This window comes from Rhipicephalus microplus, chromosome 1, assembly GCF_043290135.1.
Source record: "Rhipicephalus microplus isolate Deutch F79 chromosome 1, USDA_Rmic, whole genome shotgun sequence".
In the NCBI taxonomy this organism is placed as follows: Eukaryota; Metazoa; Arthropoda; class Arachnida; order Ixodida; family Ixodidae; genus Rhipicephalus; species Rhipicephalus microplus.
In genome coordinates, this window is record NC_134700.1 from 265,439,784 (window position 1) to 265,466,974 (window position 27,191).

Sequence of the window (27,191 nt, forward strand, 5' to 3'; positions counted from 1 at the left end):
GGTTCGAGGAAAGTATACCATCGAAGTTGGTGTTGTCGGCGACGCGAGCGATTTGGCGCCGCAAATCGAAATCGTGTGGCCTATATAACTTGTCGACGCGGAGTGATCTGAGGCGTTTTATCAGAAGTGGGCAGAGAGAAGAAAGAGGGGAGGAGTAAAGAAAAATGACTTTTTGTTGAGACGGACCTTATCACGTACCTCTCTCTCCCTGTCTCATTGCGCCGTTTGATTCTTTTTTGTATACCTTTTTTCTTTTTCGCGTGATTTTTGTTGCATAGCATGCGTCTAGATGGTGGGACAGTTCGGCTGATTGAGTAATTGAAAAAGTTTTGTCGGCGCACTTTTCGGTCCTTGTGCTGATGAGCTGGGGTGAGTTGTCTTCGTGTTCGGTCCGAACAACATCTTACGCATCGTCTATAGTCGCGAGGTACGAAATAAGAATTCTAGCGAATTCTAGTGCAATCGTCAGGGGACTTTCTTGTTACGCACGATATTTATGTAAAAAACAAACAAAAATGTTCCTCATTGCAAAAAAAAAAAAAAAAACTAATAGCTTCCGTCTTTTCGAAGGAACGGTGGTTCAAGCAAAAATTTTGTTCCGGTTCTTTTTCTTTAGTAGCCTTTTCTAAGCCTGACTGAATACTCACAATAATGCCGCTGAAAACGAAGCTGCCAAAAAGGCGACTCATCTTTCCGTTGGAGCGAAAAAAAAATTCGGGGAAAAAAAGGTTTCTTTTTTTTTTAATTAATGCTGATACCCAGATGCTGCTGGCAGAAGCAACAGCCAGTCGCGGTGCTCGGATTCGCCGAGTCGTTTCGTTTGAAAGAAGAGAAACAGCAGCACGCTTAGAAAGCTGCGATTGTGCGGAATATTTGAGAAGAGCAATCAATAACGAAGAAAAAAAAAGACATAGAAAGACAGACAGAAGGTCTAGTCGCGAGAAAGTGTTTACGGAGTGGTATTAACGGCAATAACACGAAAAAAAAAAAGCGTGTTCGATGTGCAATCGGAAGATGCTGCAGAGTAAACCGCTCGTCGAGCATTTATTACTCACGCCTAACAGCAAGACTCGAACTTAAGTGCTCGGAATGCAGCGATACGGTTAATGTGAACACGCCTTTCTCTTTCGAGTCCCCGGGTTATGTGAACTAGCCGCGCTGATCCGCTTAGTGTACTGCGGCGCTCTCTCCCCTTCTCTCCCCAAAGCTGGAAAGGGGTGCGGGCAGTGCGTCCATCTTCCCTGCGACGTTTGTCTCGCCGCATTTTTTTTTTCCTTTGCATTACAGCGAAGCCACTTTGGGGCATTGAGCATCGATCATTGCACGCGGCCCTGCGATCGGGCTTGTGACTGGGGTGCTCGTGCCGGCCTTCATTCCTCCCTATTGGGGAGCCATAGATCGCTTTTTCCCCCTCTCCCTATTCATTTGTATATCGCTTCGTTGCACGGATGTTTTGGCGTGTGCCTCTCCAGAGATCGTTTGATGAAGCAGACGTCGATATAGAGAGGAAGGGCTGTAGTCGTGGCTTGTCCGGTAATGCAAGCCATGCAACCGCCCCCCCCCCCTTCCCCAATTTTCCCGTCTCTCCCTCTCAAGGCTGAACTATTCCCCTTCCCCTCCTACAGTGTTTGGGAAAGAATCCATCGTACGGCGATTGGCAAAAAGAGCCCACCAGTGTGTGGCCCTTTTGTTTGTTTCTTTTTTTTTTTGCCGTTTCCCATAATGATACCTTCTGCGGATGGGGCGAACAGGCGTCCGGTTTTCTACCGATATTGTTTGGAGATGAGCGCGTTAGATTGCGCGAGGCCGCGTTTCGTGCGTTTAATCATATTTACCGGCCCGGAATCTGGCGCTGGTCGTCGTCCATTAACTCGAAAACGCGCCGTGCTGTTGCCCTCCCCTTGTTCGATGCCGAGGCACGGAGCCGGTCTGACCTCGGCGTGCTATCGCGTCTGTCTCTCTTCTCTGGGAGAGTCAATATGATGGCAATTTCCGTCTGCACGCCGGAGTGCTCTCCGCCTGGCCAAGTTTAGGTAAATAGGGCTGCTTATCTCCCAATTGCGCTTCCTTTACCTGGCAGCTATGTCGTTCAAAGCGTGGCTGCTCCCAGGAATGCTTTGCGCGTCTCGTGAAGCGCTGGGTTTATCGCTTTTTTTTTAAAATTGCTGTAGTATCTCCCCAACCTGCTGTGCCCTTATTTGTTTGAAATTCAGCTGCAACCGCCAGCAGGCGTCCCGATTTTGCCCCCAACGACCATTTATGCATTCGTATATGAAAAAAAAAAGAGGGAGGGGGTGAAGGGTGGTAGGGGTGGAGACAGATATTGCAGTTTTAAAATTACCGTCTTGGACCGTTCAGTTCACCCGTGTTTTTTTTTTTTTTTCAAAGATCAGAGAGCTTAAGCAGAAGGTGCGATTCTTGACCCGTGTATCTCATTTGTCATTTCGAATGTTACTTGAAAGACATTGGGCTTTCGAAAGCGCCAACATCGCTTTCTTTGGTTGTACGTGGCTCTTGCGTCACGAATATTCGCGCATCAGTACCGTAGTCATCAAACGGACGTGAAGAGGAACGTACTAGAAAGCTACATCCGTCAAAGCTCCAGAAACTATACACTTTCTATAGCATCCGTCTTGCTGGTGAGCTTATGAATGCACGAAAAGTGAAAGCTCGTGTTCGTGTTTTGCCCTACTGACACTTGAACCGGCCGTTGGACAAAACGTGCATTGTTCAACGAGTGACGGAAAAGGATGGTGATAACGACGCAGAACCGTGGCGTGCCCGATACTTTTCTGTCCGTTTTATAGCCTCGTCGCTGCACTTTTTGTGCGTGTTAATATATCTCTCTGGCTTCCCGGCGATTCAGGAATGGAATCGCATTTCGAACTTTCTCAAATCAGTATCTTGCTCTGCGTAGCGTAGCCCGTTTACTTGCCTATTAACTATGCACATTTTGGGAATCTAATTTTGAATACGCCTATTCGGGTTAAAACAGTACTCAATTCGCGTTAGGAAAAGAAAACAAAAAATAAAGCAGCTTCGCACTATTAGTGACAAGCTCGAAGGAGAAATGCGGAGCTTGACGAGCTTCTTCGTTTTCTCTAGCGTCTCTTCGCTTCTGTTCTTCCCTTCTCTTTGTTCTTTCCACAGCATTTTTTCTTTGACCTGTTTATTTCTATCTCCCATTTTCTCTTTATCTATTTCTCTTTCTACATTTTCTTTCTCTCTATTCGTCGCTTCTTTCCTGCTTCTTTCCATCTTTTCTTCTCTCTCTCTTTATCCCTTCCTTTCAGTCTATATTTCTCATTGTTTCTGCGCTATGATTTACTCACTTCCATTTTTCTTTCACTCCTCCTCACGCCTCTTCCTTTCCCACCCGCTGGCTGTACACTATACTACAGAAGGCTATGCTGTGTTCCGCCAGCGTTCCTGTATGGCCAAGTGGTCAAGACGTTCGCTTTGGGATCGCTTTTTCGAATCCCACCTCTCCAAGAATTGTGTGTGTGTGTGTGTGTGTGTGTGTGTGTAAAAAAATGCCGTTTGTCTCTTTTCCCCCCTCTCTCTATCTGTATTCTTTATCTCGTCCATCAGAGTTACCGCATTCTACGCCGGACATAGCTGCGCATGTGTTATGGTAGCGAAGCAGAAGATGGCGAAAATGACGAAGAAAACGCCTGCCAGTTCAGGGCGATGATGGTGATGATTTCTGTTCACCTCGCACGGACCAATGCTTGGCTTATGGCGAATTCCATTTAGAGAACTGCAGTAGAGAGGCAGAGCACTGAGAGCAGGGCCACTCAACCTGCCACCGGAATGCGCCACGCTCCTGGAGGGCAGGTGACGAGTAGGGAGATCATGTGACTGATACATTCCAAGCCCCGGCATATTCTTTGAGGGGCAGCAGCGAAATACGCGTGAAATCGGTCGGCCACATATTCTTCATTATCCTGATACCTAGTATGCTTGTGCAATGACTCATTCGGCAAACGTCCAGCTCTCATCGTAGCCACCCGTACAAAACAGCGGTGTCAAACTATACATGGTTGCTACCATTGCCGCCGCGCTCGCCGGCTAAAAAATAAAAAAAATCGGAGGCTTTGACGTTCAAGGACCACGTGACTCGTCGTACTGCGCCTACTCTACTTTTCAGTCGAGAGCACTGCAAACTCCTCTTGGCTGCTCTCGGCGTAGCAAAATCACTCTCGCTCTACCAATGGATGACGGTGCTGCTGCACCTGTTCGACCACTGAAACACGCTGGCTCTGAAGAGAGCACTTTAAGCGTGCTTTTGGGTGCTCCTGCTCTCCCAACGGAATTTGCCATTTAACTGCTGGGCAACACACTCATTCTCGCGACAATTTACTCCCTCTTTAGTGAATTTCGGTGCTGCTGTAAGCGTGACTGGACGCTAGCCTGCCGCGCAGGCTTTGATGAATCTGTGAGCGAGCGAATATCCCTTTCACGATTGGTTACTGCGCAATGGAAGACTCGGGGTAAAAGAGACCAACGAAAAGTCTTCTACCTTTCTAGCGACGACAGGATTCATTACTAGACCAGGATGCTTTATGTGCAGCAGATGACGTGCGGATACTTCCATGTTGCGCTAATTTAACTGCGCAAAAGAAGCCGCGCATCCGTCGCGCCGTAGTTGAAATGCACGCGAATTGAATGGGTCTCGTGCTCGCCCAATTCGTGTAGTGCGAGCCTGAGGCGCATAGTCCGCGGACGAGTCTCTGCGAGAAATCTAGCTGGATGATGAGCGAGCACGCGCGTATATAGATGGGTTCTACCCTTTTCAGCGGCGGCGTCCACATTTGGGGAGGTGAACTTCAAAGGCGCGCCACACGCCGTCTGTTGTATCAAATGGCTTGAAACTCGGTGTGCAGTCCTGCCAGCTTCCCGAGAGGACAACTAGTGGCCGTTTAATTCCATTGTGCTCCGCATTGTTCCAGGGGATCACTCTTGCTGGAAACACTACCATATTCGACGATTGTTCGACGTGCCGTGGTCTAGAACCAACGTGAATAGTATTTTTTTACCCGTTAGAAACGAATACAACGAAAAAACAAACTGTGCATGCATTTCGGGCCTAACAGTTGATTATTTTTTATGCAAGTACTGAAGCTGGCGGGTAGCAGAATAATTTAATCGTTGCACACTCATTAAGTTTAATTAGTGAAACTCACAAAAACAACAGATTCACTTATTTTATTTCTTGGAATGTAATACTGAGTGCCTTGGAATTAGGCCACGCGAATTGGACGTGTTTCTGACACTGGCATCATAATTCGTGACTGAGGGGGCTATAAACGCGATGCTTTGAGAGTTCGTCTGCTTTCAAGATGGTTCGATTTGAATGTAAGCGTACAGTTTGGTCGTTTGTATTTACACTATTTGCACTCCTTAATAGAGATCGTCAGTGTACGTATGCCCTGTGTGTCGTGCCTATACCGCGTACCTTTCTCGAGGCAGATAAGATGAACCTTAACCAACTCTCATATATGGACACTTTTATGAAGAAATCTCTTGCGAGTGCGTCTTATTGTTGCGAGCTCAAGAAATTACTTGCGAGTCGACGTATGTAATCCCGAATGCATAAGCGTTCCCCGCGAAGCGCTGAAGGACGTACGGGGTTATAGATTGGAATTGAGGACATTCGGACCCCGACCGAGCGAGTAAACACAGACCAGCGATTTGGCCGATGCATTAGGAAGCCACAAAATTTAAAAGAGACGGGCAGACGTGGGAGAGAGGCAAGCACAACTTAAGTGGTCAGCAAAGCAAGGCGACGTGAAAACCGAAATGAGCGCAAGCGCATGCAAGAACGCACGGAAAAGAAGAAAAAGGAAGAGAAGAAAACCATTTGGTCGGTTATGACCTGAACCGCCCTGCGTACCATATCTCATTCTGTTGGGCTGTTTGCCAGCACTGCAAACAGTGAAGCCCTTTCGCCGATGCGCCGCTTTGTGCGCGGATAACAGGGCTCGCCCGCAAAGGCAAGCAGAAGGCAAACGCGTATTTGCGTCTGCATCGGCGCGTCGTTTATTTTTTTTTCGTCGTTCCGTACCAGCGTGTTTTTGCGGGCGTGCGCCGTGCCCGTTGCTGCTAATTATGTCTGCAGGGGCACTTGTGTGCCCGCGCTCTATGTGCATTATTATATAGGATGTGCGCCGACGACGCGCATGGCTCGCTTCGGCAAACACGCACCGGGAGAGGTGAAACCGAAAGCGCGAGGATGGAGAGGACAAGGGGAGAGAAAAATGTGGCCGAGGAGGAGCTCGAAAGTACACCTGCGCTTCCTGCGAGGTCCGCTCCTCGCGTTTGATCGCAGGTACCGCTCTCCGGCGGTAAACTCACGGACCCACTCTCTCTCTCTCTCTCTCTCCTCGGCCCTCCCGAAATGGGACGGCGGCGCAATCAACGCGTATGTTGATACAGCGCAGACAGGTCCTTCCGTGAGGCGACGCCCGTGTCGGCTGCGTCGTTCTTTTCCCGGGGGAGTGCGCCGGCGTGAGAGCGTCGTTCGGGACGAGGGGGGAGGGGAAATCGGGAGAAATCGCGAGGAAGAGGAGGAGGGGGCTTTGATAGCGGTGGCGGCGACCGGGGATGCGCTCGAAAGCGCATTCGACCGTGGGCGCTCGGCCAGCGCGACGGCACGTCTAGGTGCGACGCCAGAGTGTGCCGCCGAGCTGCGTCGGGGCGTGAGGGGCTGGAAACAGCCGAGTGTATAGGTGACCCTCCTCCCCGTAGCATCGATCGGGCCAAAAAGAGAGACGGACAGCCCGAGGCAGGAAAGGCGACCGTTGCGCCGCCGCCGTCGTTAAAGGGAAAGACAAATAAAACAAAACTAAAAGAATAAGGAGCGAGGCAGCGGCGCGCCCCGCCTGCTGAGAGGAGCGGCAGTGTGCGGTCGGGCGGCTCAGCTGTCGAGTGCTTGTCATCGGCGCCGTCCTGCTATGCGTCGACCGGCACGCCGACGCGAGGGCCCGCCGCTCGCTGGCCCCCGGCTTCCGTCCACTGGCCGGCGTTGAGCGGCGGCACGCCGATGGGCCGGCCGCGGCGGTGGCCCCCGTTGCCGCTCCTGTTGCTGTTGGCGGCTGCGGTGGTGCTGCTGCTGTTGCCCGCTGCCGCCACTTATGCCCACAGGCACCGCAGGGGTGAGCGACTCCGGATTTCGTTGGGGGCTCTTTGACCGGCGCCTCGAAGGGACGCTTTTGGCGTGGTGTTTACGCGTTGGTAGTTGTGGGCAGTCAAAACGGATGCCCGTGTGCGGGAGCACCGTGACTTCGTATTTCTGCACTGTCTATTCGTCCTGTCATTGCTCGGGAGTCATCACTCCTTTACGTGCCGACTTAGAGTGTGTCTTTACTGAGGAAATACATGGGCACATATTAACTCGCATGTTCTTGAGTATGGTAGCGTTTTGTACTAGAGACATGGCAGCAGACTATTCAGTTGCAGAAAAGTGGATCTGCAACTCGGGTCATCTATATAAAATATTTTTGTGTATTGTGCCCTTTACAGTGCACAATATTCGCGGACAAAATTTTGTATTAACCAGTGCATGTGTACAAAAGGATGATGGTGCAGCGTTTACCTTACTTTGGAAAACCACATTCCACACTTGGTCAGATGTCGCCGACTGGCAGAGCTACACCCTGGAGCAAATACTTGAGCAGAGGATCTTGGCATGGTTTTGGTTAGCCTTGCGGAAACGTCATTCCTGAGTAGAGCAATGGCTTAACGATACCTTCAAGCATTGCCACTGCTGATCATTCCGGTTATACATCCTGTGATTACCTTGCTATACAGAGCACCCTTAGATTTCGGGCATAGTGGTGAAGTCTATAAATAGAGACTACCGCTGTGATGCAAGGTCAGGTAGCTGTGGTGTGACAACTGCATTGCTTGACCATTGCTCTTCCCAGGCTTCTTTAATGTTGTCGATGTTTTGCAATGCGCCCACTTTTTGCCTTCCTTTACGGCTTCTGCTAAGGCATGATGCAAGATGGTTTTGTATGAATAAGGGCATCTGACCGCATTCAGGATTCCGCAATTGTGTAAGGGCAGGATGGAACTTCAGATGCTTGTGGATGACAGTAAAGTGGTTGTGTTGTCGAAGAACTCGTATCATGGCACATTTTGGAAGTAAGCACATGATCTAACAGAGTTAATCAGGCTGAACATGAAATTGGGCATTCCTTGTTTTTATTTACCACATGTATGTGCATGGGTCCCTCTTGAGAACACTTGTCATTCATACTGTCAAAGTGATTATCACTTGTATGTGTGCAAATTATAACTGAAAAAAAAAAGCTACATCATGTTAAGCTGCAGCTTATAGTACTACTACTAACATATTGTAAGAATATTGTAACATATTGTAAGAATATTTTGTCTTGTTTCCTGCAGATCACACTCGGGAATTTTCGTGTGGGCGCCTGTACTATCGAACATTCTACATGGACCGCAAACGCGAGATCCTTTTTGTTGGTGGCATGTAAGTTTTCAATAAATTAAAGCACTGGTTTTCAACACGATAAACTTATGGAGAAAGAAGTTGTGCTTATATCATAAAACTTTTATGTTCCAGGGACAAAGTTTTCCGGCTCAGCTTGGCAAATATTAATCGAACCAAGTGCAATGTAAGTGTGTTACTAATTTTTATGTTGCAACTGTATTTTCTCGCAATCCTCTCAAAAACATATATGTACATGTCATAGGTAAACCTTAGGAAGCATATTGGCATCCTTTGTCTTTATTGATGTGATACATGTAATTGTCATAGACAAGTAAGCACACAGCTGTTAATTCCTGGTTTAATGTGCCAGCTCATTTTCATGTACTATAACACATTGCCGTACTGCACAATCATTGAGTGAGCTGCTGGTCATAGAAGTGGGAGTTCTAATTATATTTGTCTAGTTGTGTTGCTATTGACACCGATTATTGACAAGTTTTATACTAGGCAGAGTTATTTGCCATTTGCATAGTTTTTCCTTAGCTCTGATGTTAATACGTATTCTATTAGCTTGTTACCAAAGGTGTTAATTTAGGTTTATCTCTACAATTATTGTGTTTTGTGCTGCCCTCTCTTTCTATTTGATATTATTTCAAAGCAGACTATTTTATTTCAGTCTGACTGCCTCTTTGGTGGTCTGATATTGACGGGGTCTGGATTGATTATTATTGAGTTCTTCAGTGGGTTGATAGTACTCATAAACATGTGTATCAGTACTGTGACGTGGCATCATTAATTTGTTTGCTTTCTTAAATATATGCAGCCCGTTGCAAAAGAAATGCTCAAAATTAGGAGTCTTTGGAGAGCTACAGTGCATTTGGCTGCACATCTTTGGAGGATGTACTGTCTCACGGCACACAATCAGATTACTGGAGCCGAACTAGTGTTATCGCTGAACTTTGCTTAGTGAACTGTAGTTGCAGTTGCCTACGTCTTCCTATGTTTTTTTCTCACTCTTCTATGATGGATATGTTAGTGCACTTTGCTGTGTATTATGTTTAGATTTTATTGAGTCAAAATACAGTGTTCATGGAGGGCACATATTTGTTACTGAGGCTTGCATTGCATTGCAGGACCGGAGTCTCAGTGCCAACAAGGACGTTGTTTCTACCTGTGTTTATAAAGGAAAGCGAGAGGTGGGTGTCAACACAGCTCTTCAGCATGCTTTCTATATGTAAAAAAATATAGCATGGGTGTGGAGCATGGCTTGTTTTATGTGAATAACGGACGTACTACACTCACCATCTGCTTGAAAGTTTTGTTAAATCTAGGCTTGATGAATGGTTGATTGAAAATTAGATTTGCGGTGGCTCGAATTCTAGTATCATAAGTGTTGTAACGATTATGTACCAAATATGTACACCATGCCTCTTATAACCTGCCTGAAAAGGTGGTTTCACGGCAGGGTGATGCACACTGCCGTGAAACCATCTTGTTGGGTGCGTTATGCGTTGCCATGAAGCTACACCAAAGGGGATTTTTACATGTTTTGGGGCCTTAATTTAATCAGCGAAAAAATTCTTCAAGTGCGTTTTACGAAAGCTGTGATCAACATTAAGTCTGAACTTATTTAATTGCCTTATTTTATTTGCTAAACACTATGAAAAAAAATGTGCACTTACTGCTTATGAAAATAATTTCATAGGGTTCAGCGTAAATTGAGGACGACGCAGCAAGTGGCGGAAAGAAAAATGATAGGTGTAATCTTGACGACAAGAAGAGAGCAGAGTGGGTTAGGGAAAATAATGGGGCTAAGGATATCATGGTTGAAATCAAGAAGAAGAAATATACATGGGCTGGACACGTAGCACGTAACCAGGATAACCGCTGGTCATTAAGAGTAACCGACTTGATTCCCAGAGAAGGCAAACGCAGGAAGGAGAGACGGAAAGTTGGGTGGGCTGATGAGATTAAAAAGTTCGCAGGTATAACGAGGCAACGGAAAGCACAAAACCGGGTTGGTTGGAGGTTCATGAGAGAAGCCTTTGCCCTGCAATGGGCGTAGCCAGTCTTATGATGATGATGATGATGGTGTAGTTTTGGATGCCTACATCTGGGATATACCAATCCACAATGTTGTTAAAATTAGTGGCTATGAAGGTGATGCCACATGGCTAAGGTGTACTTTGCCCTTAAACGTTTTTTGGTGAGATCATTTTTGGGCTTTCTGAAAGCTCTACACCCGCTGAAAATAGATTTGCATTCACATGGAACTGAACTGTTCAGCCTTGGCAACAGACATGCGGTGAAAGAGGGCTGCTCAGGAATAAAGGGCAGAGTAGGTGTGGTGGTGGACGGCCATTTGTTGTGGGATGTTTGCCAATCGTTACCGGTTGTGTCTTATGCCATGTGCACACTTTTGGCCTGGAACTGTGACAGCGTTGAGTAAGCCTGTCAAGTTTGCTTGTGCATTTACAGAATGGAAGGGATTTAGCTTACTTGTATATGGAACGCATTGCTTGACAAAGTATAAATAGCTTGATTCATGCAGTTAAGCTTACACTTCACATCATCATAAGGACACATGAAAAGTATATGCAAAGCACTACTGTGACTGCAAGGCTCAACCACCATGGAATTGAAGTATAATCTGCTGTACAAAAGTGATCAGTAGTGATTCATAGATTAAAAACAGATTTCTTTTGGTGTGTAAATAACCAACTTCATCTGGATTTGTGAAGATCAGGCACTTTAGCAAGGTTTTATGCAAATGATGTTATTAAATACCAAATTCTGTGGAATTTGAAGTTGATTGAAATCAGTCAGATTATTTTAGCTTAATCCCAGAAGAATCTTATTTCTCTCATTAGAATCGGTAGTTATTAATCAGTGTTCCTTACTTTTTTTGTTGCTAAAGTAACTCGGTTCAGGCACATTGAAAAGACCATGAGTTTTGACCTACACCAGCGTATCTGATGTTCACATGCTGCATTCCTAGCTGTTATCCTCAGCATTGTGTTTTACATTCATACAAACCTTCTTTCAGGATTACGAGTGCAGGAACCACATCAAGGTTATCCAGCCCATTGGAGATGGAACAAAGCTCTACATATGTGGAACAAATGCACAGAATCCAAGGGACATGGAAATTTATGTAAGCATTGAAAACATGCCTCTTAAGCTTCACTGAGCACAAATCGGTTTGAATAATTGCACCAACATGGTACAGAGCCAGTTGAGTCTCTACTGTATATATGGTTGAATCAGCTCAATGAAACCTCATTATAAGAATATTCCAGTAAATAAAACAGTAGTAACTCTTTGACAAATGATCACAGGGTCCTTGAGTTACAAATCTTTGAGAGAATAAAATCTTAAAAATTAATTTCATAATATTGTTATTTCTAGCTCCCACTTAAAATTGTGAAGCTGTGTTGCAGTATACAAGGCCTGCACCATATAAAAATGAAAAAATAACAAGCTATACTTCCTGTGAATATCTCTTAGGATGTTAACAGTGATGCAGACAAGATTCTGTTTAAAACAATCTACTGGAAATTAGAGGTATTCAGTGAAAGGGGGAACTTGAATGTTAGCATTTGTGCGAATTATCAACTAGAAAATAAAAACAGTAGTTATGATGGAGAGCTACTTGTTGGCTGCGATTGTTTTTTGGAAACCTTTGTCTGTGCACTTCATTTAAAAAACAACTTCATTTATGGTGGTGTGGTAAAATGTAAAGAGCATTTGTTGAAGAAGCTTTTTTTTTTTTTTCAAATCTTCATCTCTGCTTGTTTCAGTGCTCTTTGCTATAAAATGTATTTTTTTTGTGTATTCCTATGCAATGGTAATTTTTTAGGACATCTGTTACCTGCATTGTGATGTGGTAGCTTTGTTCTTTCTGGGAGATGAAGTGCTCAGTCTGATTACGTTATGTTTTGCACTTGTCAATATGTTTACTTTGCAACATATGTCTTCTGCCAAGGTGGTCCAATCACGTCAGTTGCACCGTTTTGCTACACTCTCATATTCCTCTACCTCGCTGCGCACATTCGTGTGCAGCTTCCATCAACTGCGCCATAGTTCATAAGGCCACCTGCATACACGGCAGTAAACCATTTTTTGCCCAAAAACAGTGTTTTCCTGGTAACAAACACAGCTAGAGCTTTTTCATAATGCCAATATACCCTCCACTCGCTCCATTCTGGCAGTGTGCTTTTTGTCAAAACATTCAGGCTAACCCAGTCTGTGCTGCTGCATGTACCTCTGTTGTTGAGAGTTCAGCGTGCCATCAAAAGTTTCTCTTTTGTTAGGGAACTGGCACTAGCACACAAACAAGTAATGTGTGTGTATGTTTGCACATGCACACATGTGCGTGCATGCACGTGTGTTTGTGAGAGACACTCCGCAACCATAATGTATGCGGTATCACTGCGTAATGTGTGACTGCGGTCAAGTGGCACTGCACAATGCGCATTGGCACTACCCACTGTAAACGGCATCTTCGCACAAATTAAGTTGCGTCCGTGCAAAAATTTATTTGACACTTTGCAAAATTTTGCTATGCCTATTGTCAAGCTTATCTGCCCATGTAGAGCGCATCTGGCACAATGTGGTGTGACTACTTACTGCTCGCGTGTCTTGCTCATTGCACGTCTTGATTTCGAAACTGGCGTGACGCGGTGGCAAACTGCCGCACTAGAAATTTAGCCTTGCCGTCAGCCACAAAGCATAAATGACGTGATGCTTTTAAAACACTGCTATAAATATGTTTGTCATCGATTGACAAAAAAAGGTCAAAGCTGCTCCGACCTCGCAAATTTTGCCAACTGATTTCCTCCCAACCCTTGCATTCTAAGCTTCTGAGCATGCAAAACATGGCCAACATTTTTTGCAAATCACACAGTTAGCATGAAGCGTTGCTGCCACGTGGATTTCTCGCTGTTCAATGGGGTGTCACATTATAGACCTCCGCAAAAGCTGAACCCTGTAAGGCCCTTCATGTGCACAGTTGTAGAATCCCAGTCAGCGAGAAATCTGAAAGGTTATGGGGGAGGTACGGCCACTCATGCGAACCCCTTGCTCCTCCCCCCTTTTCCCTACGAATAAGATAAACCATTTGCACTTCTTTTTCCTAACCAGTCGGTTGTCCTCTGCCATATGGCCTCATTGTGGGATGCTCTGTTCGTTCCCCAACCGCGTCAGTTGCGCGGGGACCTACCATTTGCACATTGACAGCATATTGAGGTGAAAAATTCTTGAACACGTATTCGCTGAAGCCAATGTTTTGTCACGCAGTATTGTCACCTGTGAGGCTGCCTTGAAAAAGACAGGTGTGCTTGTCGAAATGTCCAGGGACAACCCTTGTTAAAGAATTTTTCCTCTCTTCAAGCTTCCATCTTCCCCTGAACTTCTGCCTTTTCAGCATGTGAAGGTGCAACTCCTAGGATGGCAATGCCGCTATGCAGGAAAAAAAAAAACATGCACCCTACCGCCATCCCTCCCTTTTAAGGTCAGATTGATCACTGACCCCGCACACTTCATACTAATTTTTTTTACCTGTTTTTATTTTTCAGGAGACTTTTTTGTAATACTTGGAATATAGGAAGGAAGTGTTCAACCTGAAGTGCTTGGAAGTGAAAGGAGAATGATAATTGGTGCTCTTGCCTTTAACAATTGTCGACTATGATAGAGCATCATCCATAGTGTGAGCATCATCCATAGTGATAGAGCATCATCCATGGATTGCACAATCAGTGCTGTCAAAAGCAAGCAATGTGTTCTCGTTTGCAACAAGGTTTTGTTCATCATCAGCTGGTTTTCTGGTTAACATATTTTTTAATGACTTCAGTCATTTGCAGAAACTGTATGTTTCATGCTCACTTCGTCACTTATGATTCGCTTCAACACATATTTTATACAGTGCAGTGAAGCCAGCATGTGACACTTTCTTGTGTTGAGAACTTGATGGCTTCTCTCTGGCTGTTGGCCTTGTCTCCTTCTTTATATTGCAGAAGCTTCTGAATATGCACACTAATAAGAGTGTTTTCTGAAAATTTAGACAATCATCTCCAAGTGATCCTAAATTCCATTTTCTTTTCTTCCAAGCCTGCTCGAAAATTTCAGACTGATAGGCTAGTTGAATTATGATCTAAGACATTTTTTGAATAATAATAATAATATCTCGGATTTAACATCCCAAAACCACAATATGATTATTAGAGAGGCCGCAGTGGAGGGCTCCAGAAGTCTAAGTACTCGGTTCCTCATGTTCCAAGTGTGCTGCAGAACAGACTTTTTCGTGCTACAATATTGCTCTGAATCGTTAACTGCCTGGGCCACCGCTGGACGTCTTCTTTCTTTTTTCTACATCTATCGCATCCAATTATTGGCAATTCGGTAACGTGTTTTATTAGGCCACTTTTCATAATAGAGTACGTCTTTCTTTACTCAGAACTGTGTGTGTGGTTTGTGTCCCTTACAGAGTAGCAACCTGACAGAAGTGTCGAAAAGTCAGCTGACATTGCGAGACATTGGTCGGGGTATAGGAAAATGCCCGTTCGATCCAGATGATAACTCTACGGCTGTTTGGGTTGGTGAGTTGAAGCATTGTTTGAAGCACTCTGTTGACTGCTAGCCTTGCTTTAGTTAGCTAATTAGTTAAGTGCTACCTAATTCATCTAAGGCTTTTGTTGTTGTTGTTGTTGTTGTTGGCACACATAATTGGTGAAACATGTTTCGAGGATTAGTCAGGTGTTGCAAACTCTTTAGCAGCAATTACTCACAGTGTTTTCTTTTTGTGGTTTTCAGACAGTAATTTAGGAAACCTTTATAAGAGTGAAAGAACACATATTATTAACAATGCTAATTTCTAACAGTGTCCACTGTTAATCATGTTCTTTAATTTCAGGCATAGGTAAAAGTACAAACTTGGGGGTTACCGTAGTTAATAAAACTAAATTTTTAAAGAAATTGGTCAATAAGAAATAAAGCAGGTACTTTGCCTACAAGTTTTTTAGGGGAGTACCGTAAGTGAGGAAGGCATGATTAATATATTTATTTGATGGAAACAGATAACGAATGAAAAATTAAATGCTGTGTCTTGATATGTGCAAAACAATTTCTTGTAATTGAAATATGGACAGTGAAAGGCTAGTATGCCATTCTTTTTGTTCTTCTGGTTTAGGTTTATGTTGTTCTTCACACTATTTGATGTGCAGCTATATTCAATACAGTGTCACTTGGCATATGGTAGTAGTAATGAATGCATGCTTTATACATTTGTTAATCAAAACCTTCTTTGCTGAATGTGAGTCTCTGAGATATGGATAAAGTTTCAGCGTTAAGTCCTCAGTAAATTCTGAGGTAATTGTCTCAAAGCCATTTTTTCTGATGAACTAACTCTTCAGCCGAGCATAAAGGTACGATTTGCCTGCCATCACGTGCATTGCTCTGCAACTGGTAGAATGCTAAAGGTCTCATGGGTCAGACTTTAGGTGCATAGGAAAAAACATTGAGGGATCACAATGATTGTTAACTCTACCTTTATGATGTCTTCCTTTGAGTGTGCCATTGTCAAAGCTCGCAATTTAACTTTTCTGGACAGCAATTTGTTTGTAGTGCCAACTTCAGTTTTCAAACATTGGTTGCACGCTTCATTACATTTTGGTTGTCACTTACTTTGGGTGTGACCGATGCTTTTTAATGTATTGGTGGAAGTTTCAGCTGTTGGTAAATATTTCAAACGATTCTATCCATGTCATCGGCAGAACATGGAAACCCTGGGGACATGCCAGGATTGTACAGTGGGACGGTCGCCGAATTTACCAAGGCTGACACTGTGATTTTTCGATCGGCGCTGTTCAACAGGACAACTCACGAACAAAGCGAGTTCTTCATGCGCACGCTCAAGTATGACTCCATGTGGCTTGACAGTAAGTATGCACTTTCAGGAAGTTTGTGTTGTTTTTCCTCTGCTTTCTTGGTGAACCAGTGTCTCCCATTATCCAAAGAGCTCTGAAGTTTATGATAGTTGTGAAGTAGACGTGATCTCAGCAGTGAGGATTCAGTTGTAGCATTTGGAAGCTCTGCTACAACAAACTGCTTCACGTTATGATAGGCTCGGGTAACAAAGCAAGTTGAATTCGATATGAATCATATTCTCGAACAAGTGAAGGAGCTGAGTGTTTGATCTTCATAAAAAATGAAAATGTTTGCTCTCTCTCTCACACACACACACACACGTGCATGCGTGCGCACACACACGCACGCATGCAGGCGCACACAGGCACACACACACACGCACACACACACAACGAAAACACCAGAGTCAATAAAAGGTAAACTAAGAAGCGTCAGCCCGACCAAAAATAGATGCAGTCCTCATTAACCAAGTGAAACGTATAAAGAGTCTAAATGGTCATACAAGTTCACATGGTAAAGTCGTCAAGAGAGTCCATAGGAGAAAAGAGAGTGGTACGAGAGACGAGTCTATCAGTTTACACTTATTCCTTTCATTCATAGTGAGGGTCTCGTTCTGCTTGGTTTGATGCCTTCAGGTAGTATGCAAGGAATTATTGGTCAGCTGCCAGCTCGTAGTAAAATCACGTGCTAAGCGGCACCAAACAGGCAAAAAAGTGTGTTCTACACTCGCCGTAATGGGTACTGGTGGCGTTGACTGACGCTCCCACGTTTGAATGCACATATGTACCCTGTAAAGTGGACGGAGGCATGACTGCCATCGTAGCCTAATGGCAGAGTATTGGACGCTGTAAAGGAAAACTACTGATCAGCGAAGAAACCAGACTGAATGCCGTTTCTTGTTTCCAACTTCTTCTTCTTCTTCTCTCGCAGTACTAGCCTGCACACGTTTATTCCTTTCTTTTCCAACATACTCTTGCCCCCCAGTAGCGTCGCTCAATTCCAGTCTGTACAATTTCTGTACTGGTTTTCTTGAAAAACTTCCCGTCTTGAGGTTTGACTCGACAAGCTCGCATTATACCATCTTGTCCAGGGTAAACGTCTGTGATTCGCCCAAGGGGCCAAACTCCTCCAGAAATGCCAGGCTCTTCGATTATCACCACGTCATTTACTCGGAGGCAGCTGCTGGGATGAGTTGGGTATAGGTGAAGTGCTTGTAGTTCTAATAAATACTCTTTTTACCATCGCATCCACATATGATCCATCATCTTCTGTCGGTATCTCAACTTTTTGCTGATGTCTCTTCGACTAGCTTGAGCACTGATCGCATCATAGTCATTGTTGCTCTGAACGTCCAACAAGAAAATGCGCTGGACATATTGGAGAGGGCTCTTTAGCGTCCGTATACGTGTAGGTCACTGGTCTTGAATTAACAACCGCTTCTAGCTCTAGTAGCATCGTCTCGGCTTGTTCGCTGCTGAGCTTGCTCTTTCCCATCATTTCGCGCAACGAGGACTTGACAGTCCGGACAAGCCTCTCCCACCAACCGCCCCACCAAGGTGTACCTGGCACGATAAACTTCCACTCTATGCGGTAGTTCAGCAGAAAAGATGCGAAAGGAGAGCTCTTCATGACACTCCAGATGTTCCCGAGGTCCCGTGACGCTCTCTTGAAGGCGAGAGCATTATCCGAGTACATTGTTGTGGGTACTCCTCTGCGAGCAAGAAATCTCCGGAACGCTAGCAAGAAGGCACTGGTCGAGATTGCACTCGTCAGTTCAAGGTGTACTGCTCTAGTCGTCGCACAGGTGAACAGCAGGATATAAGCTTTTGATGTGTCACCATGTAACTTATGTTGCTTTATATATAGGGGACCTGCAAAGTCCAATCCTACTACATCAAATTGCCGTGACGATAGAAGACGGTCTTCAGGCATCGGCGCATATTGCATGTTCCCAGGTTTCACATTGTATCTTCGGCAGAGAAAGAATTCGCTGATGATTCGCTTGACTTCTTGTCGAGCGCGGATGATCCAATACTGCTGTCGTATTTGCATCATAGTGCTTGCCACACCACCATGCAAAGCTTTGCAGTGAGCCTCAATCACTACCAGAGTCGTGAAAGGATGTCTCTGTGGCAGTATAACCGGATGTTTTTCGTCATATGTGGCGTCCATTCTCTCGAGTCGTTCGCCAAGCCGAAGCTGTCTGTTTTGTTTCAAGAAAGGGTGAAGATCCATCAGCCTAGACTTTTTGGGGAGTGGGTGTCCAAGCTGCACTTGTTCGACGTCGTTCGCGAATACTTCCAGCTGAACATATCGGACTCGAAACATTTCAGTCTTGCTTAGCTCCCGTGCCGAAATTGCTTCGCTGAGTGAAGTTTGAAGTCCACGGCATTGATCCACAAAGCGAAAGACCCAGGCAGTGATGCGCAGGAGCTTTTGCAGGTCGCTATGCTTCCTTATATCGATATTTTCCTTATGCTATGCTTCCTTATATCGATAGTTTTTGGATGACGCTTGAAGAAATACATGTTGTGTCTCAATTTCTGCCTCTTCGTTTAACAGTTTGTACTGATTAGGTTCTGAAGGCCAGCTTGATTTTGGCTGGGACAACCATTCAGGTCCATACCACCAATAGCGACATGCGCGTAGAGTCTTTATTGGTATGCCTCTAGTCAATACGTCGTTGCACTGACGGATAAAGATATGCCATTTCTCAGAATGCAACCACGTGCAAGAGGAGTTGTGTTTTTACGCATGTATAAGATAGATGTGAAGGGCACCTAATAAACAGTTAGAAGTTTAGCGCCTACCTTTCTCGGCGTCTGTGTTGTCTTTTCTTTTTCACATGTATTGCGCTAATACAGGCTAAGTTCGTGGATAACCAATCTGCCCGAGCCACAACACTTTTGAATTTCTATTTTATGTGACTTCAGATATGCGAAAACAATATTCTGCATTTAAAGCCTCCTCCTCCTTTTCTTAGAACAGCCATACTTGATTCGTTGTAAAGATTTCACTATTTGCGCACTTACATTGAGGAGTTTTACTAGTCATGCTTGTGCTAAGTTTGCTTCTAGATATGGCTTTATTCTTTCTTTTTTTTAAGTGTGGGCGCTGTTACTCACGTTTTCTTTTACATACATGTCTGAGCTTACTGTGTGCCTTCCTTTGATTTTGTTATGCCTTTCTTTTGTCACCTATTCTTGCAGAGCCCAACTTTGTAGGTTCCTTCGACATTGGAGATCACGTGTTCTTCTTTTTCCGGGAGAGTGCTGTCGAGTACATCAACTGCGGCAAAGTAATCTACTCGCGAGTGGCTCGTGTGTGTAAGGTGGGCGCTGCTTATTGGACTATGAGCTAAGGAAAATGTTTGCTGCATTAATAGAACACTCTGGTATTTTAAATTTCCAGAGCAGTATAAAAATAAACACATCACATGCTGCTTGTATACAAGTTACCTAGGTTTCGTGCAGCCTGACCACCGTTTTATATTTATTTATTATATTCTTATGCTGCAAATGTGCCTTATGTTTAGCTGAAAAAAATTGATTGATGAAATTAGTTAATGCATTTTGAAGGTAACGTATCGGATCTTATCTCGGACTTTACCTGTTTTCTGTTAACCTTGATGGCAGAAAGGTGGAAAGGCCTTTTTCAGAATGCAACATCAACTTTCTAACTGGTTACTTAATGCAGAAGAGATTGAAATAATCTGCAATGTAGTCCTTTTGATTCAAATATGTACAGTCTATTATATACGCTAAAGTTCAAACAGATGTAAAGCGCTGCTTTTTATGGTGTACTTGTGTTTTCCAGTGTGCACGCTCTCTTAATAACTATTAATATGGCTTCGTGAATCTCCCAGAAGCCTGCTAAGTACACCAAAGTTTTGCCAGGACTGAGTAACTAAGAACTGCGGCTTTGCCTATGCAAAAGCACATTCACATCTATATTTATGTTCAGTGTCTTCGGCAACTACCTTGACTGCCTGTTACATAACTACAATTGGCTAACCAAAATTTAAGCAGCCGTCTGCCAGCTGTTAACTACACGTTTTGCAAAAAGTTTTCTGTTGTTGTTTTTTTCGTCACCGCAACTTCTGCAAAACATGGCAAACGTTTGCAAAAAAGTTTCTCCAAGTCGTGCGCCGAAAAAATGCTCAGACGGTGTCACAACACTGGAAGCCCAACGATGTACTGGAAGCTCCATTGTGTGCGGACAGCGCGTGCCTTGAAACACTGAATGATAAGGTCGTGCATTGCTGGCATGGGGAAAGATAAGAACAAAAAAAAAAGCTGGCACATCACAAAACACTGTGTTGCATTTGTAAGCACACTATTAAGGTATATAGCAACTAGATTTTAAAGCATGTATTGATGCCAAGAGGTTACGCTATATAGCACTCATCTTGTTTATAGTGGAACCCGGATTGAATCTGAAGAGCTTCACAAAAAAGTTATATTCTTTAGTACTTCACTATATGAAATAATCTATATATAGAAAGTATTTTGGGGGGATTTTGTGTTTGTTCATTATAAGCAATAATTCATTACTTGTGGGTACAATTTACGAGTGTTTGACTGTAGTTGGTAATATATTTCCTCTTCTTTTATTTTACTTGCACTTTTCATCTTACAGAAAGACACAGGCGGGAAAAATATTTTAACCCACAACTGGGCAACCTTCCTCAAAGCGAGGTTGAACTGCTCACTTCCTGGGGAATATCCTTTCTACTTCAACGAAATTCGTGAGTATTCATGCACCACTCGCTCAACCTTCGCTACCGTAGTGTTCTGGCCTTGATGACTTTGGCTCATGCAGTCTCGCAATTTCCTTTTATTTTTCAGCCTGTTTTCGACTGTACTTCCAATTTTCTGCTGAAGTAAGACTATATGCTTTTGATGTGTTGGTGTTCTAAGCTTGTTCTGACTGTTAAACTGTCGGAGAGGTATACTTAGTCAGAGCTTGGGTTGTCATATGTTCCGAGTTTTCAGTTTTGCATCACTGCATTCGTGTTGGCTTCACCACAGACTGCACAATGTTTGATACTGTGCCAACGATGCTGGACACGCAGTGTAAGTTGGGAGTCTGTGTACTTCTGTCTCGAAATGACAGAATTATGCAGTATATTGTATGTGTGCACTACTGAATCTTAGTGATAGCAGTTGTAAGGCAAGCTTGGGTATGCACAGTAGTAGTTGCACTGTAGCAAAGGCCACCATAATATTCTTTTTTGCTGCTTGTTTTGAATAGCATTTTTTATGGTCATTGTGCCTGCTTATAGGAAGAGAATAACATATGTTTCTGGAAATACACATATCAAGTACTATATGCAACTGTGGTCATTTCTACATGTAGCTGGGCTGAATCAAGCATACCAGTTATGGGCTGTTGTACTGAAGAGGTATGACTTCGAAGTACATACAGTGACTAAAAAATGTTATGCATGTGTTAAAAGCATATTGACAAAACTTATTACAGGTATAGTCTTGATGTCAGGAGAATGCAGGCAGAAAGTGAAATAACTGCACATTTTATTTTGGGCAGCCATGCTAATAGTAAACTGGTTCGCAGAACACTGCTATGGTGACCTTATTTTCGATGGAGGTGGAAACGCTCAAGGCTTGTGTACTTAGATTCAGGTGCACAATAAAGAACCCCAAGTCGTTGAAATTTTTGGAGCCCTCCACTACGGCGCTTCTCATATCCATATGGTGGTTTCGGGACATTAAATCGCAACAATTATTAAGTGGTTCACAGAACAAGCTGGCTTTACATGGTGCTCCACCACCTCTAGTGCAATACGAGATTATTGAGCGTGCTTTGGGGTTTTGATGATTGTGGTCCCGCCTTATTGTGCTTTAAAACTACATGTTCTCAGACATCGTGACAACATCAACTTGTTCAAGGTTAAATCTCTTGTTAAGCATTTTAGTTGGTACAGTATCACGTTGGGTGCAACTTGGTGAGGTTGCAGCTGGTGAATTGCTGTCTTCTGGTACTTACTTTGCAGAGGCTGTTTACAAGTTCCCTGACGATGACAGCAATGTCTACGCTGTCTTTACAACGTCACTGTGAGTATTGATTTGCATAATGTGAACAAGTGTGCAAGTAAATTCAGCTTACTACTAACCTTTGTTTCGGAGCACTTTTAAAAGTGCCCATAGATTTAGACTTGTTGACAGGAGCAGCTTTAGTGACTTGTTTTAGAGAAGCTGCAGTAGTTCATTTCTGAATGAGAAACAGAGTCCAACTATATAAAAATCTTGGGTATCTTGTATTTTTATTGAGGGATGCTTAATTGCTAAATGATGTAGCACATTATGCATTCATGTCATCACTAGTGGTAGCTCTTCTAAATTTATCTTCTTACTTTTGAGAATTTAAAAGTTTTATGCTATGGCTTATATGAATAGTAGTACATGTTTGAAGCTTTTTCATCGAATGATATCACAATCGTTATAATATAGATCACATTTTTACAGGTTGTACTTGCTTGAAGGCATGATAGGATGAAAAATGTGAAGTTTGCTTGTGTATTTGGTCTGTTTCTGTTGGGCCTGGTAGACGTTTAACCTATGCACACACACCTATACACATGAATTTTCTACGAAATTGCAGAAAAGCAAGGATCGCATAATTTTATAGAAGGTTAATAGGGCAGTCTTCATGCCTTAGTTGGGCTGCCATCGTTAATGTTAAATTTTTTTTATTGCCTTACCTTCTGCTTATGTAAGGATACCTCTGTCCACAATGCCATTTTTTCTGTGTATTCACAGCTGCAGTTGCGCTCTATCTTCTCTTGTGCAGTCACGGAGGACCGCATGGCTCGGCTGTCTGCTCGTTTCGGTTGAGTGACATACAGGGTGCTTTTGGGGGTAAGTTCAAGGAGCAGAAGACATCATCATCTGCCTGGCTTCCCGTGCTGACAAGTCAGGTGCCTGAGCCACGTCCGGGACGATGCGTCAACAGCACCAAGACGCTGCCCGATGCCGTGCTCAATTTTCTCCGCACCCACACTCTCATGGACTCGGCTGTGCCGCAGTCCGGTGGAAGACCTGTTTTCTACCGTGAGAATGTCGTGTTCCTCTCGCTTGCTGTGCACAAGGTGGATGTGGATGGTGTTGACTACCTCGTCTACTTTGCTGGCACTCGTAAGTGGATGAGTTGCAATCGTACCTGCTCATCACTTTTTAGATGCGAAGCAGTTGTTTGACTAGTCTCTGTAACGCTGTCCCTCCGTACGAATGCGCCGCTCGCCGCAGGTGTTGGCACGGTGCCAAGTAGGTCACACCACTGTTGCCCGTTGACGTTGCACTCCCCCCGCAGTGCCCGCTTACATCACTCCTTTCCTCGCCTGCCGCGCGCTCTCTGCGGCAACCGCAGCGAGCGCAGCTTGTCCGTTCGCCCACAACAGCTGCCGCGACCGCCGCTCGCTACACCACCGACTCATCGGTTTACGTGCAATAAAGCTGACACGCGCCTAAGGTATGCGTTGAAACGTGTCACCTACGAGACCTATGCCAGCCATCGCTTCAAACAAATCATCCAGCACTCACCGCAGCACCTGCGTTAGCGCCGTTCACATTTTCTTGTTGGATACTATTTTTTCAACATCAATACTTAAAGCTGGGCATTAGGCAAAATGTGAGGTAGTTATAAACTAGAAAAAAACTATGTACAAAACATGTGCTTTCATCTACGCTGCAAGATAAATGAATACGATTAGTAAGAATATGATGTTAAGTAAAACATTTATTCGCTTTTTTAATTTAAAGCTATCCTAAGAAACAGGCACATGACACTGCGAATGACTTTCAGCACTGTTTTCTTTCATGCTTTACACTATTGTTTTTTTTTTTTTCAATCTCTGCATTATTTGGCTTGCTGGTTGTTTTGTAATCCCCTATTTTATATTTTCAGTTGCTTACAGGTACATATAAAACTCTCAGCTTACCTACGGCAATGTGAGAACGCCTGAAAGGGCAGGTTAGGACTGCACAACGAAACCTAAATGAACTGACTGCATAAGTCAACACACTTGACACTGCACAATAGTTTCATGCCTTGACTGGCTATAGTTCATTTGTGCATAGTTTTTTTAATTAGGCATCAATACTAGGTCAACCAGGATATGTTGTGTGGGGCTTTGCACCTGAGAAACATTTTGAGTGAGTGAAGTCTTTTTCTGCGTGCAAGCAGCTGAATAGCACTGTGTTATTTTACATTCCGGGATAACCGTGCACATTAAAGCAATGACTTTTATTGAGTTATGCCACAATTTCTTTTAAATTATGATGTTCATGACATTGCCCACATGGCTTTATGTATCATTGAGGCCATGTTTGGTCATTGAAAAAACAACTAGCGACAGATTTTTCCATTCTTTGGCTGGAACTGTAAAGAGGGGTAAGCAGGAAACATTAGTGTGCCTTGCATTTTGTTCTTGACTCCAGGTGATGGACTGGTGTACAAGATAGTGGAGTGGAAAGACCGCTCGGGACAATCCTTCTCCAACCTGGTTGACGTAATTGAAGCGAGCCCTGGGGAGCCCGTTCGCACCATTGACATCTCTAGTGAGGTGAGGGTCTTGGTGGAGCATCCGATGCATCGGCATAAATCTGAAACATTATCATTGCATTGTAAGCCCAGCGTCTTAGTTCCTTCATGATGAGTCACTACTGTGCAGTTAGTGTCCTACTATGTGCAGTACTGTATGCAATAAATGCAGTGGCAATTATGATGTTGCAACTTTTTAAGTTGTCCTACCTAGTGGAGTCAGTTAACACATGGCGATCGTAATTCCGGTTTTGGCAGAGTAGTCATTTTATCACCCACGTTCATGAAGGTCACTTGGGCACACGACATAACTTTAGGCACACTAGTTGGCCACAACTTTACAAGCCCGCAGCATTTCCTCTTCAAATGCATATGCGCACGAGCCTGCATTGACAGCCTTTGGAAAACATTGCTCTCTGCATGAGTAGGATTATTTTCTCTACTCGTAGAGGTGATTGGCTGCTGCAGTTCGGTCATCTGGGCAGGGCCTTTCCGAACTTCAGAAGTTGTATTCATCCGTGGAGTCTCCCAATTCAAACATATGTACAGGTTTAGATAACCACATGGGAAGTGACCAGTAATATAAATTGTCAGAAAAAATTTGGGGTGCCAGTGCATTTGAGATATAACAAACACAAGATGCCTGTTACACCGAAAATTCAGAAAACTAAATTTTATTGTGTGCACCAGAATGACACGCTGTGCGACCAAGCAGGAACAGATTTAAATGCACATTGAAGGTCAGTTGGGTCAATAGAATAAATGTCACTCCTACATTTTGAAGATGGGGCTCTTCTTTGCAGCACAAGTCAGTGTACCTGGGTTCGGACGATGGCGTCCGGCAGGTGCGCCTGGACCTGTGTCGTGGCCGACACCTGAGCTGCCTGCGCTGCGTTCGGGATCCCTATTGTGGTTGGGACAGGGATCATCATGAGTGCCGCTCCTATGTGACAGGGTATGAGACGCACAGTGGACCTCTGAATTTGAGCTTCTTTTATCCTTTGGTTTCGAAGAATTTATTCGGAAAGCAGAATTTATTCGGAAAGCACTTCACAATATTGTATGTATCTCTGTTTAAAACGACAAGTGATAATGCTCGTCCTTAATAACTGAGAATCGTGTCAGAAAACACCAGAAATGCTAATTGACATATTCGTTTAATAACCCTTTGTGATCCGAAACTAAAGAAAGCAAAGCTCAAGTAATAAAAAAGTTCACTTGCTTTTTTATAGTTGTCTAACAATGCTGTAAAAGAAATTCACGTGAATCGATCACGGAATAACTTGTCCAACAGAGCCCATCAATGAACGACTGTGGCCGGGTTGTTCTGTCGAGATTGGTCTGACCGCGGACCACAGTGGGTCAAAATCAAGCAAGGACAAAAACCAAGAATGTATAAAGGGCTGACCACATGTGCACGTCACAGCGTGTCAGCTCATGGGTTTCTGACGCGGCACCCTCTCCCTATTCTCCGTAGAAAGAGGGTGTGGCACTCGACTTGGTGTAGCTGCGCGCCCATTCTCTTCAGAGGGTGCGGTGCTGTGTCGGAAACCCTCACACTGACACACCGCAACGCGTACATGTAGTCAGGCCTGGATGTAAACTTTATTATGATTATTGAACAGCTTTTTGCTTGTTTGTTTCTTTAGTGTCCCACTCTTGGATAAAGTTCACGCTTGGATTATGTTGTGCCATGTATCTCAGAGATCACTTTGTGCGAGTACCATGTCTCTTTAACTGGGCTTCTGAGGTGCAACGTACATACTGTGCCAGCTCCACATGTTCCTTGTAATGCAGTAGACTTGCAGAAAATAAACATCTGTTAAACGAAGCTGCTGCTTAAGTGGGACAGCTGTCTCTCATATGATTGGTTTCGTACTTGTATTCTGCACCACTGTTCATCTCTCAGTTAACAGAACTCCTGTTAAATGCAACATATCTTCCAGGTCCCTTCAGGTTTCGTTTAAAGTGTGTACTACAATATTGGTATGTCAACTAGAGTTTAAAAATTTCCGCTAGGGTGAGCAAAGCAACTGCTTTTGCGTGTATAACTTATCTACGTTGTAAAAATATCAAGACTGTATGTGCAGGTTTTGGGCCCAATATTGGAAACAGCTATATTAGTTTCGGGGAAGTTCCACCAGTTTCAAACATCTGTGCTTGCTCTAAAGTTATAGAATTGAACAAAGAGGATGCACAGTGGAGCTATATGTACCACCAGGCGCAAATAGATACACCAGGTATCACC

The 27,191-nt window shown here is 44.1% G+C and overlaps 1 protein-coding gene across 2 annotated transcripts in view; it reads left to right on the forward strand.

Moving 5' to 3' along the window:
* Positions 1 to 27,191, forward strand: part of LOC119187895 (semaphorin-2A-like) — a 74,584-nt gene that overhangs the window by 33,045 nt on the left and 14,348 nt on the right. The window contains exons 1-13 of one of the 2 annotated variants that reach the window (XM_037436005.2): positions 6,886 to 7,157; positions 8,413 to 8,500; positions 8,594 to 8,645; positions 9,595 to 9,657; positions 11,508 to 11,615; positions 14,946 to 15,057; positions 16,231 to 16,395; positions 19,594 to 19,715; positions 21,023 to 21,131; positions 22,398 to 22,458; positions 23,195 to 23,538; positions 24,841 to 24,965; positions 25,747 to 25,898. In XM_037436005.2, coding sequence (XP_037291902.2) covers positions 7,046 to 7,157; positions 8,413 to 8,500; positions 8,594 to 8,645; positions 9,595 to 9,657; positions 11,508 to 11,615; positions 14,946 to 15,057; positions 16,231 to 16,395; positions 19,594 to 19,715; positions 21,023 to 21,131; positions 22,398 to 22,458; positions 23,195 to 23,538; positions 24,841 to 24,965; positions 25,747 to 25,898 — 1,613 coding nt within the window. In that variant the 5' untranslated portion in view covers positions 6,886 to 7,045. Of the gene's footprint in view, positions 1 to 6,885; positions 7,158 to 8,412; positions 8,501 to 8,593; positions 8,646 to 9,594; positions 9,658 to 11,507; positions 11,616 to 14,945; positions 15,058 to 16,230; positions 16,396 to 19,593; positions 19,716 to 21,022; positions 21,132 to 22,397; positions 22,459 to 23,194; positions 23,539 to 24,840; positions 24,966 to 25,746; positions 25,899 to 27,191 lie in introns of those variants that run through there. The other variant, XM_075894167.1, reaches the window with a different exon arrangement.